Here is a 17,303-nt window from a genome sequence, read left to right as displayed (position 1 = left end):
GGATCATCTGATGATTTGACCAGATAGTTTAATGGTAAGGTTGTCTTCTTTCTGAATCAATTTTCTAAATAAATAATTGCACTTTTCACAACACAATTGAGAAGAATGTAAAATATTCTCAGTATTCTATCCCACCTATGAAAAATATAGACCAGTCCAAGTTGGCTTTTCTTATCGTGTCTATATTGTAGATATAATCCCTTCCGTTTGGCTATTTTGAAATTCAGTGACTGCAGAACAGATGAGCCACATTTCTTTAAAATGTTAAAAATTCTAGAAATGGAATACTAGAAATCAGTGCTGTAGACTGAGAAATCACTGGTATAGCTTAACTGGGGCATGCTTTTTTTATTAATGGATTAAAATGAAGTTGTCAACATTCAGAGAGTATGTGTGTGCTATTACAAATATAGCTTTTATAAGTTGTCGTCAATGAGACTGCAGCTCTTTATGCTTCTCCATTAATAAAGCTTGTGTGCACAGTTCACACTATTCATTCCATTATGTAGACGAATGAACTGTGACCCTGGAGGTCATTATAACGTTCCATCTGTCATACAGCTGACTGACAACCCTTTTCAAAATTGCTGTCATTCTCCTCTGACATGCCTTGGTAGAAGACAGTCAGAAAACAGCAGCATTGTGTGAGCCTTTTATTATTATTATTTTTTTCTTTCTTTCTTAGTTGTAAAGATAAGCGGCATCAAGAAAGTTATTATCCAAATGCTGCATTATGGTCTATCATGTCAGGGAGGGATATAAAAGTATGTAATGAATCACAACCATCTTAAAGATTTATTTCTTCACAGCTGCTTTTAAATATTCCTCTGTGTTGGTTTTTCCTATTAGTTACAGTGTCTGTTAGTCTTCATAAGCACTATTTTTTAAAAAAAACCTAATAGCTGCCTTTTTCAATTCAAATACCATCATTAGTCCTTCACAAAGTACTATCACTGGTCTCCTGAGATTATACAATTACAGAAAAATACCAGACAGATGAGCAAAGCAGGGAGGAAAGGCAAATGAAATGTAATAATTGTACGTTCTTGCTCTTTGTTTTTGTTAAGCAACAGTTTGAATGAAGTTTTAGCTATTTTAAAGACATGCACAATGTAAGGCTAATAACATTTTTTTCTTCTATTTAGCTACATTGAGCAATGTCATTATGACTCCTATAGAATAAAGGAGTACAAAACTGAGTAATCAGCTAAAGCTTCTAGTCTCCCAGTGACATCCCTGTTCATGTTTATATCCAGGTAAGTGGTGAAAGTGCCTTAGGAAGGACTGTACTCTTACATCTCTTTTTTACTTTTATAACTACTCTTGGCACAGATCATCCCCTTCCATGGAAAGCCAGCTTGCTTGGGGGTGAGGTTTGACTCCAACCCTAGATGTGGTGGATCCTTGAGGATTTTCAGATGGCCAGAGCCATCTAGCCAGAGGCCATGTGCTTCTGCACCTGATCAATCCCCAATGACCTCTGATTGCCTAGCAGTGAGGCTCCTTTGCAGACATGCTACCAGGGCCTTTCCTGTCTGGGACTGCCCCCCACAGGTGAGTTCACTGGAACCAGTATAGCCGTCAGCTGTACTATATTTTCTGATTAATTTTCCTGGGGACCGAGAGAGAGATGGTGTGGATATTCTCACCCCAGTTCTTGCCTCCCACCCCAGCCTGGACTCTAATCCCACCGCACTCAAATGTAGCTCCTCAGGAGCTGAACATACAGCTGAGCCCCTCTTTCTCATGGACACTGTAGGGGCATGATCTGGGAGCCCATGGCGTGGAGCCCTCATTCGAGGCAAAGCACAGAGGAGTGCTGCAGCTGTGGATATTTCTATGCTAGAAAGCCCCCCAATTTAGGTGGTTACATAGTGCTTGTGCAGCTGACCTGACCCTGCACCAACCCCAGGGATGCAGTCCATTATGTCACCAACTCAGAAGGCCATTTATAGTGGCTGGTCCCTGCGCAATGATTTCAGGGGAGGCAGAGTTACCCCTGCATCGCTCAAGATGGATGGATGGTTTATTGACAACTAGGGAGGCTAAGTGGGCTGCACAGGCTTGGCGTTCCAGATCTGAATAGAGCTTCTTTAGGGAAGTTCAATTCCATGAGCTATTGCTGTCACTGAACACCCACCCATAGAACAGGTGCATATACCCTCCACTCCAAGTTACACACTGAGTCCAGCTATCCTGTGGATAACTTGGCCCAGTAACATAGCCATTCCCCTTATTGCCTCATAAACAGGGACAGCATTTGGCCCTTAGTATTAAAAATATCTAAGCTACAATCAGACAGCAAAGAATAATTCTGATACAGGAGGTAAAATTTTGCAGTAGGAAACCACTATAATTGTGCATTACAGTGTCTATGGCTCTATTTCTTACACATTTCCGACAAACACTGCTAAGAACTCTTCCTGAAACTCGCATACAAAAATAACTGCAGTTTAAGCAGCAGGAAGTTTGAGATATAAAACAACAAAAGCAAGGAAATTCAAAGTTAAGACTGACACTCCATCCCTGGCTTGTTATGTTGTGCTTAGCTGCTGCAGTACATATGGTATGTAACATAACTCACTGATCTGAGACCACGGCAATAAATAACCAGGCACAAAGGGATGACTGAGGAAAGGAATGCTAGCTTTAACTTTGCATTTCCTTGCTTTTGGCAATTTGTGTTGCAACCTTCCAATTACTTAAGCATGTTTTTTGTGTGCTCTTTTCTTTATATATTTGTAATTAGTAGTGGAGATTTTTACAGTGTTTCTTGCTTTAAAATTGAAATTCAAGGAAAAGTCTCTCTCTGTGAAGTATCAACTTTAAAGGCTCAACTTTATACTGATTACGTCAGTATAAAACACTCATTCTGAATCAGGCAGTCTCTTATGGGTCCATTGTAAACCTGACTTTTGGGGTTTTTTGACATGATTATAAAAATTCACTATACTTGAAACTTAGCAGACAAGGCCTCAGCCATGTACATATTTAGCTGCTTTGCTATTTTTAAGCCATAGAAAGAAGGATTTTTGGTAGTCATGTCAAACTAGATTTTCAGACTGGTCTAAATCCAGTACATCTGTACATACCAGACAGCAATTGCATCGAAGGGACTGCTAAGCTCTGTTGGCTACACAAAGCATGTGTATTAAAAATTCTTTAAATACTTATTTCCAAGAAGGGTTGTAATGGCTATTGTGATTTCCAGTCAAGGGGAACACAGTATATTTTGTATGCCACAGACAACAACAACTTGATTAGGTCAATGGCAAAGGGTGTATGATACTGTATATAAGAGAGGGAGTAGGATTTTCAAAAGTGTCTAAATGATGTCATAGCATAAGTCCCAGTGACACTCAATGGGACTTGTGCTCCTATGTCACTTGCATACTTTTGAAAATCCCACCCACCGTGTGCAATACTAAAAACTCTTATGTACATGACTTAAAACAGATAAAAGTGTATTCTGCTGACTCCTGGGGGCGAGCCTGTTGCAGGCTCTGGTCCTGTAAGCTACTCTATGAGGTCTGATCTCTGGGTCTGCATGGAGCCCCACTTAAGTGAATGGGGCTCTGCATAGGTGTAGGGGTCAGTCCATTTGAGAGAGCTTGAAGGACAGGGGACTATGGCAAAACTCCCATTGACTTAACTGGGAAATCTGTCAAGATTAAGGACTACAAGGCTGTGACCCTTGAATTTTAGATTTCAACCCAAAGGGGATATTTAGTCTTGTTAATAATCCAGGAAAAATGAGTTTTTGATGGAAATGTGAATACATCCATAAGTGTGGAAGTGCCATTAAAAAGTCTGCATTTGCCAACATTTACCACAATGTTATCAGAGGCATTTCAGTTCCCCCTACCCTATATTTAGAGTAGGAAATCACTGTGGAAACTGCGTGGTTTCCTGTTGGCTAGTGTTGACTTTTTAATGGTGACCACTGGATAATACAATGAGCAGAAACTGTATTTCCTAAATCCAGTCTTGGTATTTTGCCATCATTTCTATGCAACATGGAACTTGCTGGTTGCTGTTTATAGCCCAGCACAATCATAACACTCAGAATGCCAACACAATTGGATTTCAGCTACTGAGCAAAGGAAGGCCAACTCATTTCGGAATTGTCAGGTTTAAATGATTTATTTTATCATTGGGTTTTATGTTATTAAAGCAGTACATTGTTAATTGAAAAGTTAAAAAGAAGGAAATTAACTAACCTCAGATACATCTTGGGGTTTCTGTGCATTATCTTTTTCTTTCTTGCTCTTTTGGTTTTCATTTTTGATGCGTTTTGTTCCAGACACTTTTGTTTTAGTTTCACTCTCCTGGGAACTGTTATCCTGTTTTCGAGGTTTCACTGGAGGCAATGGCTTATCTTCCTCTCCTTTAATAAATCTTTCATATGGCAGGATTAATCTAAAGGATTAAGGAACAAATAATTGATCAGTTTTTGCAGTTCTCGTAAAGAAAAAAAATGTAGCACCTCTGAGCAGTTTATTTAATAAACCTAATTTTTCTACAGCATAAACACAATTCTGTAACCTTGACCTTAATATTTATCCCACATATGATAAAGCAACATATTTGGCAAGATTCTCAGCTGGTGCCAATCAGTGTCATTCCACAGATGCCCACAGAGCATGTTGGTTATGGAGCTAAGGATATGTCCCACAGTGTTTTCAACTCGTTTAAAAGTCAATCATATCTTTCTTTTGGCTGCCTACTCCTAAACCTGTAGAGTGAATGCCAGTAAAATGGTACAAAGCTAAGGCAACCTAATAGCACACCCATATATTTCCAGCCTGGAGGTGAACATAAAAGCTGTAAATTTGCATGTAGACTGAAAACTTGGGAGAGAGATTATTTCACCCTGCCTCCAATGGAGGGTGTAGAACAATTTGACTAGCACAGAGCTGCCTTTTCTGGCAAATCCATGAAGTGAAAGCTAGGTTGGTCCCCATTCTGGAGGATGTTCCTTTGCTCTTCTGTCAAAGGGCAAGAGGGGTGGGGGTTGCTGCTTGGAGGACAGTGGCAGGGGGAGCATGACAAAGAAAATCACAAGGATTTAAAAAATAAAGAACTTTAATTGCAGAACTTTCTTCAACAAAGGGTGTGAAATCACTTTTTAAAAAAGAAAAACCTCAAAAAGTTTGAGTTTTAATCTATCTGTTTTCCCTTTGCAATGTAGCTCTTGATCTAAAAGGAAAAATAACTGATGTAATTAAAAGGGATGGATTGCATTACAATCTCAGTTTCAACTTCAGTGATTAAAGTTTTTATAATGCATTTGGTATGATTAATGACTCACTGTGGGATTAATACAAGACTCAGACTTTAAAAATATGAACTTTAATACAACAAACATAATTTGTTTAAAAAAAAAGACAAGTTGACTCAATGAAGAAAATGTACTTTGCTTATAAACAACATAAATCTGTACAAATGCTGGGAATCCTTAATTATCTTTAATCTAAGACTCCAAGGCAGAAAACTCTTTGGTTCAGATATATGTTTGTTATCCTACAATCAGTTTCCAACCATGCAATTTTGATTTAAATACTTAGATGCTGAAACACAGTTTGGGCTTAAGAGAGCAGAAATTAGATTGTTTGTGATCTTAATGTTTCACATTTTAATAAAATACAACATAATTTATGTTAAAATATAAACCTAATTTATGCCATATTAGAAACAAAATTTAGTAACTGAGCATGCTCTGACATGGTATGTGCAAAGAGGCGTGAATAATATTTTCTAGCCCTGAATTTGGCAGTGCTCCAGTAATGAAGCTAAGCAGAGCCCACAGGGAATATTCATCTTCAGATCCCATTACAAACTGAGTTTAAACATGTTACAGCTGCTAAAACTGGAAACTGCTCCCTCTATGCAGCCTTAGCAAAATAATATATAGTTGCCAAATACCTGCTTCCCACTGTAATATTACAGTTAATGTTTATATAATAAAAAGCATAACTAGGCAGAATAAGAAAAAATAATCTTGTTCATACTTGAGGCTGGTAAATTTCATTTGTAAAGCACAAATATTCATGAAACACTTAATATCTCCCTCTGCTGCATGCAGCATTTGGGACTTTACTAGAGAGACAAGTTTTGGTTTCATATTGGGCAATATTTATATCTTACTGCCATGTGTTAAATATTTAAAGTCACTTTTAATAAAAACACATTTTATTGCTATAATTGTTCGCGCTGCGATACGATTGTTTGACTTTGTTTTGTTTCCATGGGAACATGTCCTCCATTTGCAATCTACATATACCCTCAGTAAATGTTTCCATAGCTGTTCATAGCTCTAGATGAGATGAAGATGATATTGTACCACTAGTGGTCCTTTTAATAAAAGATACTATGTGATTAACCTTCTGGTTAAGGCAGAAATCGGAATAAGGATGGGCCTGACAAGATAAATCACTTTTAGCATTCTTTCCATGGATTCTTTTATGGCACTTTCTGACAAAGGTTCCTCCTCTTTGTTGCCATATAGAGCACCAGGACTCATTAGGTTTGGTGCTAATTAGGAACCACAGCTTAAATTTCCTTTTCTAATCTTAAGAGTTCATGTGGGAATACAACATTTTCATTTCAGTTCTTTTTCACTGAGTTCACCAGTTGGCACTAAGACAGCAGTAAAAAATACATTTCACATAGCCGGTCAAAGGCCTAGAGCCAGCAGCAGGAAATCTGGAATTAAATGTTTCTTGTATCGGGAAAGAGGCATGACTAAGGTAAAACTGAATCAAAACACACGGATGGCTTGTTCTAGAGGTTTCCCCCCCTTTTTAAACTAAGGCCCAATGTGCTGCTGTTTCTCTACAGCACAGAGATAATTTGTAAGCACGCGCATACATACATACACAGACACAAAGCAAAAAGGAAGCATACATGAATATGCACTGTGAGGCTCTAGAGAAGCCTAACACCATGAACAATTGCTGCTTCATATAGAGATTTCCGTTTGTTACAATTTGCACTGAATGTTTTTTCAGTTATCCTGTCATGGTACAACATGATTACCCACAGGATATGATCTTATCATTTGATTATTAGAAGTTTTTATAGTACAAGAGTAATAAAGCTAATACAGCTTTCAGAATATTTAAACAACCAGCTAATACACCATTAAAACACACTGTTCTTATCCAATTTAAGGTCAACGTTGCCCAACACAGGAAAAATGTGGTTATCTATAATACAAATAGGTTAGCAGAATGCAACATGCCTGGAACTAGCTCAAGATTTTTGTCAAACATTTGCAGCACAACGAAGATTTAATCAGTCTTCAAGCATATAAAGGTAAAGACATATTAAAAATATGGCTACCTGGAATACATTAAACTTTAAAATAACAGCTAAATTTTCAGCTGGTTTGAACTGTAGCTGTGTTTCACATGGCAGGGCTGGGGTAAGTACCAATGTATTCATAAGAAAAATTAAAAGAATATTTTGTGGTCTAAAGAATATTTACTCCTAAAGACTGCAAGCAGCCCAAATAAAAGGGCCTTTATCATGATCAAGATTCCAATATTAAGATTAACAAAATGTATTATTTATAAGGCAATTAACATAAATAGAATATGTAAGCAGTAGTGTATTAAAAAAATCTGTCCAAAGGCAGCAGATTTTTAGCAGCATGAGGTTTTTTTCCCTTGGAATGAAACAAGAATAACATTTTCCAGCCAAGAGCAGAAACAGTAGGGGAGTCTTTGCTATCACAGAGCTTCTTATTAAATTCAGTCACTGTGAAAACTGAGACTTTACAAAATAAATAAATAAAGACAACTTAAAATCAATACAAGTTAGATTAACAAATCAGTGTTATACTAATCCTGATTTATTACAATCAGCAATATTAAGTTTAATCACATATAAATGGCTAGTCTAAAAATATTCTGCTTTACTGAGTCTTGAATTAAATAATGGTGCAGAGTGTACCAAGTTTTTAGATCTGCATCATCTGATATTATGAAAAATTCAATGTACTGCTCTGCAGCAGATGTCAGAGGTCAGCAAATCTATTACAGTAATGTAAGTAATCTGGCTTTCTGCCAATTTAAAAAGAAAAAAAGAAAGAAAGAAACACAGAGGCAGATAATTTTATATTTATAAATTCTAAAATCCTCCAGGGACTGCATCTTTTTCCCAACAAAAAGCAGAATTCACATCAGAGAAATGTATTTCACCCTATAACAAACATATCTTCGTCACTGGCATTTCATAAAAAGAAAAAGAAAGAAAAAGCCCTTAATCTTTATAAATCAACATTTTTTCCAGCTACAGGAAAAAACAATGCAAAATTTAATCTGAACCAGTAACCACTAACGTTTCATATATTGATTAATGCACACACAGAATGAATGAGCTTTTTAGCTAAACTCTGCTTCATAGGACATGAGAGAGTGTCTATTTATAGGAATAGTAATAATAATTAATAAAATGGTTAGAATAATGTAAAGGGTCTGACAAACCCAGGAGGAGGAGGAAAATTAAAAGTTAAGGCTGCCAATTCTTTCTTTAACTCTCCCCACTGTGCTGGGGTACTACAGGGCTCTCTGATCAGGAAGTGACCATATGTACAGTACACGATGCTCTATCCACAAGCTCCATAAGGTGAGTTATGGGCGCAAAGGCAGCTTGGATGCTGAAGTCTAAACCCTTTCACTATTTTAACATAGCTCATGCCTGGGTTTAATTCTTTCATTTCTTTCTTTGTGAATGACAGAACAGAAATTCCCCAATGTGTCTCCCTTTCATATCCTATTCTCTTCTCTAGTACTCCAGACTTAACACAATGCAAAATGGAAACTTTGGATTTTTTTAGGGATGATTTAAAGGTCTGGTGACCAGGTTTTTTCCATTCGCAGCTAAGGGTTCAGAAGCCTGACTGAAATTGAAAGGCAGAATATTTCAATCTGATAAATGAAACAAGTTTGTTTTACACAATGCATAATTAACCTGTGGAACTCATTGCCACTGGATATCACTGAGGCCAAGAGCTTAGTATGATTCAAAAAGGATTAGCCATTTATATGGATAGTGGCAATGTCCACAGTTACAGCAGATAAGATTTAAAAATACAGAGAAGGGATATAAACCCTTGTATTTCAATCAAGGAATAAAAAAACTCACACTGACAGGGGTTTGGAAGAAACTTCTATTTCCATCATTGTCCACTATGCAGTTTCTTCCACCTCCTTCTGAAGCACCTGATCCTAGCCATGCTTAGAGACCAGATAAACTGGACCACCGTCTGATTCAATGTAGCAATTGCTGTGCTCCTAAAATAACAGCCCCATCACATAAACAATAGCAGCTGGGTAGGGCTGCCTGACACGTCTCAGACAAGAACCTGAGATTGGAGTTCAGAAGTTAGATTAAAAATGGGAGGAGTGAGTCTTACCCACTCGCGGTTCTCTACAATAAATTCAGTACATTTATGCTATGGTGATAGGCATAATAGAAATGCCAAAATTCATATTACAGCCTCAATCACCCTGGCCTGATTTTGTTTCCTAAGTTCATGGCAAAACTTCCATTTACTTGAAGGGGAGCAGGAATGAGCCACTGTGATCTCAATGGGACGTGTTTCTTGCTTTTTTAATATGCTACTGTTGAAATGAAAACCCATAATTTCTCAAAGCCATATGGCCTGATATTAGAAGCAGCACTATCATGAAAGGCATAAGATCATGCCATCACTTTAGCTAGAGGCTTTGTCATGATACAGTGCTCAGCTGTTTGAAAGCGTAGGAAAACTGGACCAAGAACACAGCTCCTAATGACCAAGGCAAATATGCAGTAGAGGAAGGGGCAGAAGAGAAGTTCAAAACCAGAGGCCTGATCCCTGAATCCAGAAGAGGAAAATGAAGTGTGCTGGGGGAACCAGTAATGTATTCCAAAAGGCTGATTTCATTTGTACTGTGCAGGGGTTCCGAAAGCAAGCGTTGCACTCTTTTGTGTAGAATACAATAACAATCGCATCATTTGCATTTGTCTGAAGTACGAAAGGGGCATGTATTTTATCAGTACAGACAAAATTTGTTTGAGTTCAGTTTTGTTCCCAGAGAACTTTCCTGCCTTACAGAAATGGATCTTTCATCTTTTCATCAACAACTTGCCTTACAGCACACTGGGAGTGCTGCTGGGTATGGAGAGCGCTCACACCATTGAGAGGTGGGAACTGCCTGTGTGTAAGAGAGTTCAAACACACTTTGATTTAAATAAACTGGAAATTAGTGATATTACAAACACCGCCGTTGATTTACCTGAGCAGTCTGAGGATGAAAGCTTAGGAACTCTCCATCCTATAAAGCAATAGGAAAAGATAAAGGACCAAATCCTATCCCCAGTGACCAGCCCAACTAGATGGGCTGGATGCAGGGGATGGGCACTGGGCCGGGGGTGCTGTGGGGAGAGAATCCTCCAGGCCACTCCAGAGAAGCTTCTTTAGCCTATGTCTCTGTTGCAAACACCATCTTCTCCACCCAATGCAGTAGTAGTCGTAGTGGATCCACACAATTGCTCACCCACCAGCCCTTCCTGAGCAACGCCTACCCACTAAGGTGCAGGGAGCTTTGCAGAGGACAGCTTTGCAACGTTCAGCCTTTCCCCCGTGACGTGTTCAGTCCACAGCAAAGTTCGGTGCAGAAGAGGGGTGGCACTCAGAGGGAGTTGTTTCTGTATAGGGACTGAAGTTGGCCCTCTCCCTTGTTTGGGGTGCTCAAGGGATTGGGAGCACAGCTCCTTGTGATCCCTCCTCCACATGCAAGTGACAAAAACAATCTGTCCTTAAGCATTGGAAGAGAATGTCCTACTATCAAAATACATTTTTACATGTAAACTTATTTCTATTGACTTCAGTGCTGGCCAGTAAGTCTCTAAAACTGCAAAACAAGTCTTGAGTAAGTTCTGCAAAAACACAATGTTCTGAGATATTTTGAACGGGCAGCTAAGAATCTGTTTTAATTGTAAACAATTCCATTCTTCTGTCATCTGATACTTTATTTTTTAAACAATTTTGTGAGGGAGGGGAACCATGCTTTCTGAATTTTCAATAGTTCCTTTGTTAAAGCATCTGTTACTCACATAATTGAAAAGATGTTTGTTCAGTGGCATGCTTGAGACTACAGTTATTTAATCTTAATGATAAAGCCCCGAGGACAGAAAATCATAAGTAAAAACTTCTTGTTATTTATCAAAAAAGAAAAAGGGCTAACACACCTAATCTATCCTCAAATTTAAATTCATGCTTGATAGAAAACTACTGATACAATTCGCAACTTCCAAAGTTTTCTTAGAAGCTATGAAGAGTTCGGGATAAAAAGCAGGGTGAAAAGCAAAATAAAACAACAAAGCTAGTATGACAAAGAAAAACTGCTGTTTGGCAAGTTTTTTGGGTCAAACAAAGAACTAGCTGTAGTTTACAGAATGACATAACACTTAATTAATTTTTCCCTGAGGATGTTTTCACACTCAGTGTAAACCAAAACCTTCTATTAATTACAACTTGTATTAAAGACAACCATAAGCAGTTTTATATAGATGTTATAATAGGCTCCTATTTTTCTATCTAGGAGACTGGTGGCTGTTTCTTACAGAACACTGTTGAAATGCCCACACTTTATGAAGTTATCTAAATACTTTAAGAAAACCAAACAGTATTTGTGTGGAATGCTAGACTCTCTTGCATATTGAATTACTTTACAGTATCCTTAGGGTAGAAAGTCTTTATAGCTGTTAAAGAGAAACCTTTTAAGGGCCTTATTTTGACCTGGCTTGTTTCCATAACACAATGATGAGTTGTTGTTTTTTAATTTTTATTTTACATAAGAGCTGCCATACTGGGTCAGATCATAGTCCATCTTGCCCAGTATCCTCTCTCTGGCAGTGGCCCATAGATTTTTTGACCACTGTTGCACACTGAGTGGGAGTTTTCGGAAAACTTTCCATGGGGACTCCAAGATCTCTTTCTTCAGTTGGTAATAGTTAATTTAGAACCCACCATTACATATGCATACTGGGGCAGTGGTGGGAGAGCAATCAGTAGAATGGAGCTCTCCTATTTAGCTTTTGCAATCTTCTGTTGTCACCTAGATTTTTTCTTGTGCACAAGGATATATATTTAGTATGTGCTGCAGATCTCAGATATTACAGTGCAAGTGCAGTTTAAAAAAACAGATAAACTAACAGACTGTTTCTCAAAGTATGGGACACACCTTCCCTGGTGGGTCAAGAAGAACTACCCAAAGGGGTACATACAGACCTCTCAGTTGTTCTCCAGTGTTTCAGCTTTCATTTCTTAAAAAAAGTTAAGTTACTAACTGTTATGGTTGGGCAGAAAACTTTCCAAATATGAAGCAATTGTAGCTGATACCTGAGTCTGCAGAAAGTCTGAAACAATGACTCTGAGGTATGAATTGCCCCATTCATTTCAATGGGTGCTAATGAAATACTTGCAGTGTCAACATTGTTAACTATTTCACTGTTCATCAAAGCATGTAAGACAGAAGTATCATATTACAAATATCAACTGCAGCATTTCCCAAGTTGTACGTGTGAACTCTCTGTGTTGAGCAGGAGTAGGCAAACTTTTTGGCCTGAGGGCCACATCGGGTTTCCAAAATTATATGGAGGGCCGGTTAGGAAAGGCTGTGCCTCCCCAGACAGCTAGGCATGGCCTAGCCCCCACCCCCATCCGACCCTCCCTGCTTCTCGCCCCCTGACAGCCCCCACTCCCCCGCCCCGGGTCTCCTGCCCCATCCAACCCTGCCGTCCCCTGTCCCCTGATGGCCCTCCAACCTCTGCCCCATCCAACCACCCCTTCTCCCTGACCTCCCCCGGAACTCCTGCCTCTGACTGCTCTCCGCTGCCCCATCCAAGCCCCCCTCTCCTTCCTGACTGCCACCCCCCAGGACGCCTGACCGCCCCGACCCCTATTCACACCCCCACCCCCTGACCACCACCCCGAACTCCCCTGCCCTCTATCCAAACCCCGCTGCTCCCTGCCCCCTTACTGCGCTGCCTGGAGCACCGGTGGCTGGCAGCGCGACAGCCGCGCCACCCAGAGCACCAGGACAGGCAGCTGTGCCGCCCGCTGGAGCCAGCCACGCTACCGCGCAGCACAGAGCACCCGGTCAGGCTGGGCTCCGCAGCTGCGCTGCCCGGCAAGAGCTCGCCGCCCCACTGCCCAGAGCATTGCGCCGGTGGTGCAGTGAGCTGAGGCTGTGGGGGAGCGGGGACAGCAGGGGAGGGGCTGAGGGCTAGCCTCCTGGGCCAGGAGCTCCGGGGCCAGGCAAGAGGGTCCCGTGGGCCGTAGTTTGCCCACCTTTGGTGTAGAGACTGCTATGGGGAAAACGTAAGGTCTGGCGGTCAGAACAAGGCCCTTACATTTTATTGCTCACACTTTACTTTTTTATTACCTTTTGCTTTGAGCTTTTAAATATGTCACAAATTGTTTTTCTTGTAACCCTTATGAAAAATCCCTAACACAATGTCATGAACATTACAGAAACGGAGCCTCTTGTTTACCCAGGACAATGGATGCTGTCAATCATGCATTTTGTGCGAAAGCAAAAGAAACCCCAAACCCTTTGTGTGAAAACCGCATCTGCGTTATTACTAATATCCTAGAACACACTGTGAAAAAGAATATTGCTTTGCAGAAAAGTAGCCATTTCCGATTGTTTCATGTACCAATGATAAAAGATCCAGATCCTGAAGTGAGGTGTGAGAAGTGTCAAGTTGTGTAGGTTGGGGAGGAAAGGCTCAGTCTGAACCAGATACTGTTCATAACACACTCAGACTGAGCTTCTTTCTGTTATCACCCAAAGTAACTGCGTTAAAGAAAAAAAGTAATGACCAAAATAACAACCATTCGTAAGCTTTGTACAGTTCGAGTCATCTACATAGTAACAGCCCCACAATGGGAAAACATTAATGCTTTTTATATTGGTAATCATCATCTGTAACATGAGCAATTAAGAACAGTCCTAATGGACTATGGCCAAGAGCCTGGTACTAATATTAAAAACTGACAGAGATGAATAGGTTTGGAAGCAAAACTAGGCTGACAAAGGCATTTTTATGAAGTGCTTGGGCCTATTTGATTTAAACCAATCAGAGGCAGGTTCAGACCAGTCAGGCCTACAGTGACAATAATGCATTCATTGGCATTATATGATTCCTGCAAGGCTTTAAATAAAAACATCCATTGATTCTATTCAGCAACCTGCACTTTCATTCTGACACTCATTAATAAACCAAAAGTAGCCTAACTAATACACAAATAACACGTACGGAAACACTGGCAATCTTGCCTTGTTTTAAAATGAAAACATTTACTGGAAACATGAAGCATGTTACATGAAAAATGAATCACTTGATAATGCATACTAAATCGTTCTTCCTCTTCCAGAAAAACAAAGCAGACAGACTCAGTGTTAAAAGCAAGCTATCTTAGTCACAGTGATTACTATGTGCAATGCTGAGGTAACAGCATTAGAGGTCTGTTCATTCCAAGCTGTTGGCTACACACACACTGTCAAAGTTCTGTGAGCTGGCACCCAAATCCAGACTAAATTCTGCAGCTGTCACCCTTCATAATGCTAACTTTAGAAGAGGTGATATCGTCCCGAATGCCATTGGGTTTCAGGTGATGTCTTGGCCCTCTGCCTATGCATTGTTAGTTTTAAGCACCTACTGAAAGACAACTCTCTTCGTCACAGTGATCAGAAGATTCAACTCATCTCTCTGGAACGGTGGTGGGCAACCTGCGGCACGCGGGCTGCATGCGGCCCATCAGGGTAATGTGATTGCGGGCCGTGAGACATTTTGCTGACATTGAGCGTCCGCAGGCACGGACCCCCGCGCCGCCCAGTGGCCGCGGTTCGCCGTTCCTGGCCAATGGGATCTGTGGGAAGCTGCGCCCAGCATGTTCCGTCAGCCCGCAGCTCCCATTGGTCAGGAACAGCGAACCACGGCCACTGGGAGCTGTGGGGGGCCGTGCCTGCGGACGTTCAACATCAGCAAAATGTCTCGCAGCCCGCAATCAGATTACCCTGATGGGCCGCATGCAGCCCATGGCCTGCTGGTTGCTCTAGAACCAGTTCAGAACTTTCTGAAACTCCACCCAGCAGGAGGGAAGACTTCCTGAGAACATCTGGGAGCAGGCCTCCGGCCTGGATAGACAAACTCATGTTAGCTCTGCTGTTGCTGGAGTGCTCAAAATAACAGGGTAATGTCATACACAGCTTGGATTAGCCACCTGAGTCCAAGCCCATCCCACCCCGTTCCCAAGCTTAGGCTGTTAGCCAGCTCTGCCGTCCAAGTCACAGCATCCACACTGATGTATTTAGTGCAATAACTTGACAAGAGCTAGGGCAAGTCTGTCCCCCCAGGCTGGGAAACATGCTCCCAGCTGCAGTGCAGAAATAACCCTCCTCAGCATCAAGAAAGCAGCGCAATACCAGACCAATGGGGGGCAAGTACTATTTCACTCCGAGGCTTACTAATGCTGTCACTCAAAGGTCATTCAAACTCAAGCATTTTCAATATTTTAAAGCCAGTGTGTAAACTACTACTAACTTTTTCATCTTAGGAAAAACTAGCTAAGGCAACATGACTGTCAGTGATTTCCAGTTTTAAAGAAGAACTGCAAGGCTAAGCCAAACAACAGTAGTATCAGAGAAGTCAGGGAATCATGCAGTCTGTCTCCAGTAAACAGGGAAAGGCCAGTAGACTTCAGAAAGGAAAAGTAAATTGTAAAGCAGTTCATTTTTCTGCTGAATGTCCCACACAGCCTGAATAGTGGGGTCATTCAGTGCCTACTTCCAGGCTTAACTCAATTTCCAGTTATCTTTGCAGCTCACCTTTAATTTAAAAAGCGTACATGTGTCCTGAATCAGAAATTCTGATCTATTTCTGTAGTGCAGCACTAGTTTTAGATTAAATGTCATCAGAGCATTTTGGCTATAAATGAGCATTACATTTTCAGCTGCTGTAGTCAGAATTACCAATTGAAACAAACCAAGGCAACTTTATTTGTCTTTTTCAGCATGAATACTCTTTTCCTGTGGTGGAAAAAGTAGCTAATACTCTAAATCCAGAGATTAGCCCGGGCCTTCTCTTTTCAGATCAAGATTTGGTAAAGGATAGAATATGAGTTTCATGCTTGAGGCTAAATGAAGATTAGGCTTCAGATTTAATGGTGCCAAATCTGACAAGATTTCAACACCAAATGCCATCTTTTGATGGCATGCACATGAATTAGAAAATAGGCCTTTTCTGATTTCAGGTCTAAGCCAGAACCACAACTATAAGAAAGAATTTGAATTCGGGCATTCAAATCCAAGCCACATGAAATATGAAGGAGTTTGGACCGCAGGAGTTCCACCTAAGGCCTCTCTCAATGATAAACCAAAAAAAAAGCCTTTTCTTCAAACAACTCATTGAGATGTCTGCGGGGGAAGTGTATTTCTCTTTTGGTAGCCTAGTGAATGCTCGCGAATCCAAGGAGTGTCACGAATCTAGTTCACGTTGCTATTAGTGCACTGGGTTGGAGGTACATAAGGACAGATTCAGACTGACATATTTTGCAGCATAGCCTCATTGAACTGCTCAAGATGGCACATGAAAAGCATTTCTATATATCAAGAGCAGAATGTATGGTTTCATATGCAAAATAATAAACCACTAACATGATAGGGGAAGGAAAGAAAGGGATATTCCTGGCCCCACCTTTGTGTCTGGCTCATTCATCTCTCCACGCCTACAATGGAGTCTCTCTTAGCAAGAGAGCCTCTCCTTTCCACTTTTACAATTTCATTCTAAAGCCCAGTAGAGGCCTCTATGTCTTCTGGGCCCAGCCCAACTGTAATGTTTAAATCTCATGCGCTTCTCGGGATTCCCTGTCAAATAAACAATATGCTATAAAATACATCTGGTGAGGGGAGTCCCAGCCTGCTGGATTTGAACAGATCAGCTGGCCCAGGCACAACAGAAAGACAAGGGGCCTGTTGAGGGTGCAGTGATGGAGAGGCAGAGTCTAATGTCAGTTCTGATTAGCACACAATCTGATCAGTCAACTATGCATACAAAACATTTGTTCATTCCCCTTTCATGTTAGTGGTTTATTATTTTACACATGCAACCCCAGAGTATATTCTTCTCTTGATGCATAGAGATTTACTCATGTGACTTCTTGGGCACTCAGATGAGGTTACACTACAAAGTGTGTCAGCTGGAATTTGCCCCTGTGCACTGATAGCCAAGTAAAACATCTTACC

The 17,303-nt window shown here is 40.5% G+C and overlaps 1 protein-coding gene across 3 annotated transcripts in view; it reads right to left on the bottom strand.

Moving 5' to 3' along the window:
* ARID5B (AT-rich interaction domain 5B) overlaps window positions 1-17,303 on the bottom strand; it is a 147,372-nt gene that overhangs the window by 6,226 nt on the left and 123,843 nt on the right. For all 3 annotated transcript variants that reach the window (XM_073353422.1, XM_073353424.1, XM_073353423.1), the window contains one exon: window positions 4,221-4,419. In XM_073353422.1, coding sequence (XP_073209523.1) covers window positions 4,221-4,419 — 199 coding nt within the window. The remainder of the gene's footprint in view (window positions 1-4,220; window positions 4,420-17,303) is intronic.

Source organism: Lepidochelys kempii, chromosome 7 (assembly GCF_965140265.1).
Source record: "Lepidochelys kempii isolate rLepKem1 chromosome 7, rLepKem1.hap2, whole genome shotgun sequence".
In the NCBI taxonomy this organism is placed as follows: Eukaryota; Metazoa; Chordata; order Testudines; family Cheloniidae; genus Lepidochelys; species Lepidochelys kempii.
Note: the sequence above shows the minus strand (reverse complement) of the source record. Positions and strands in the feature narration are given on the sequence as shown.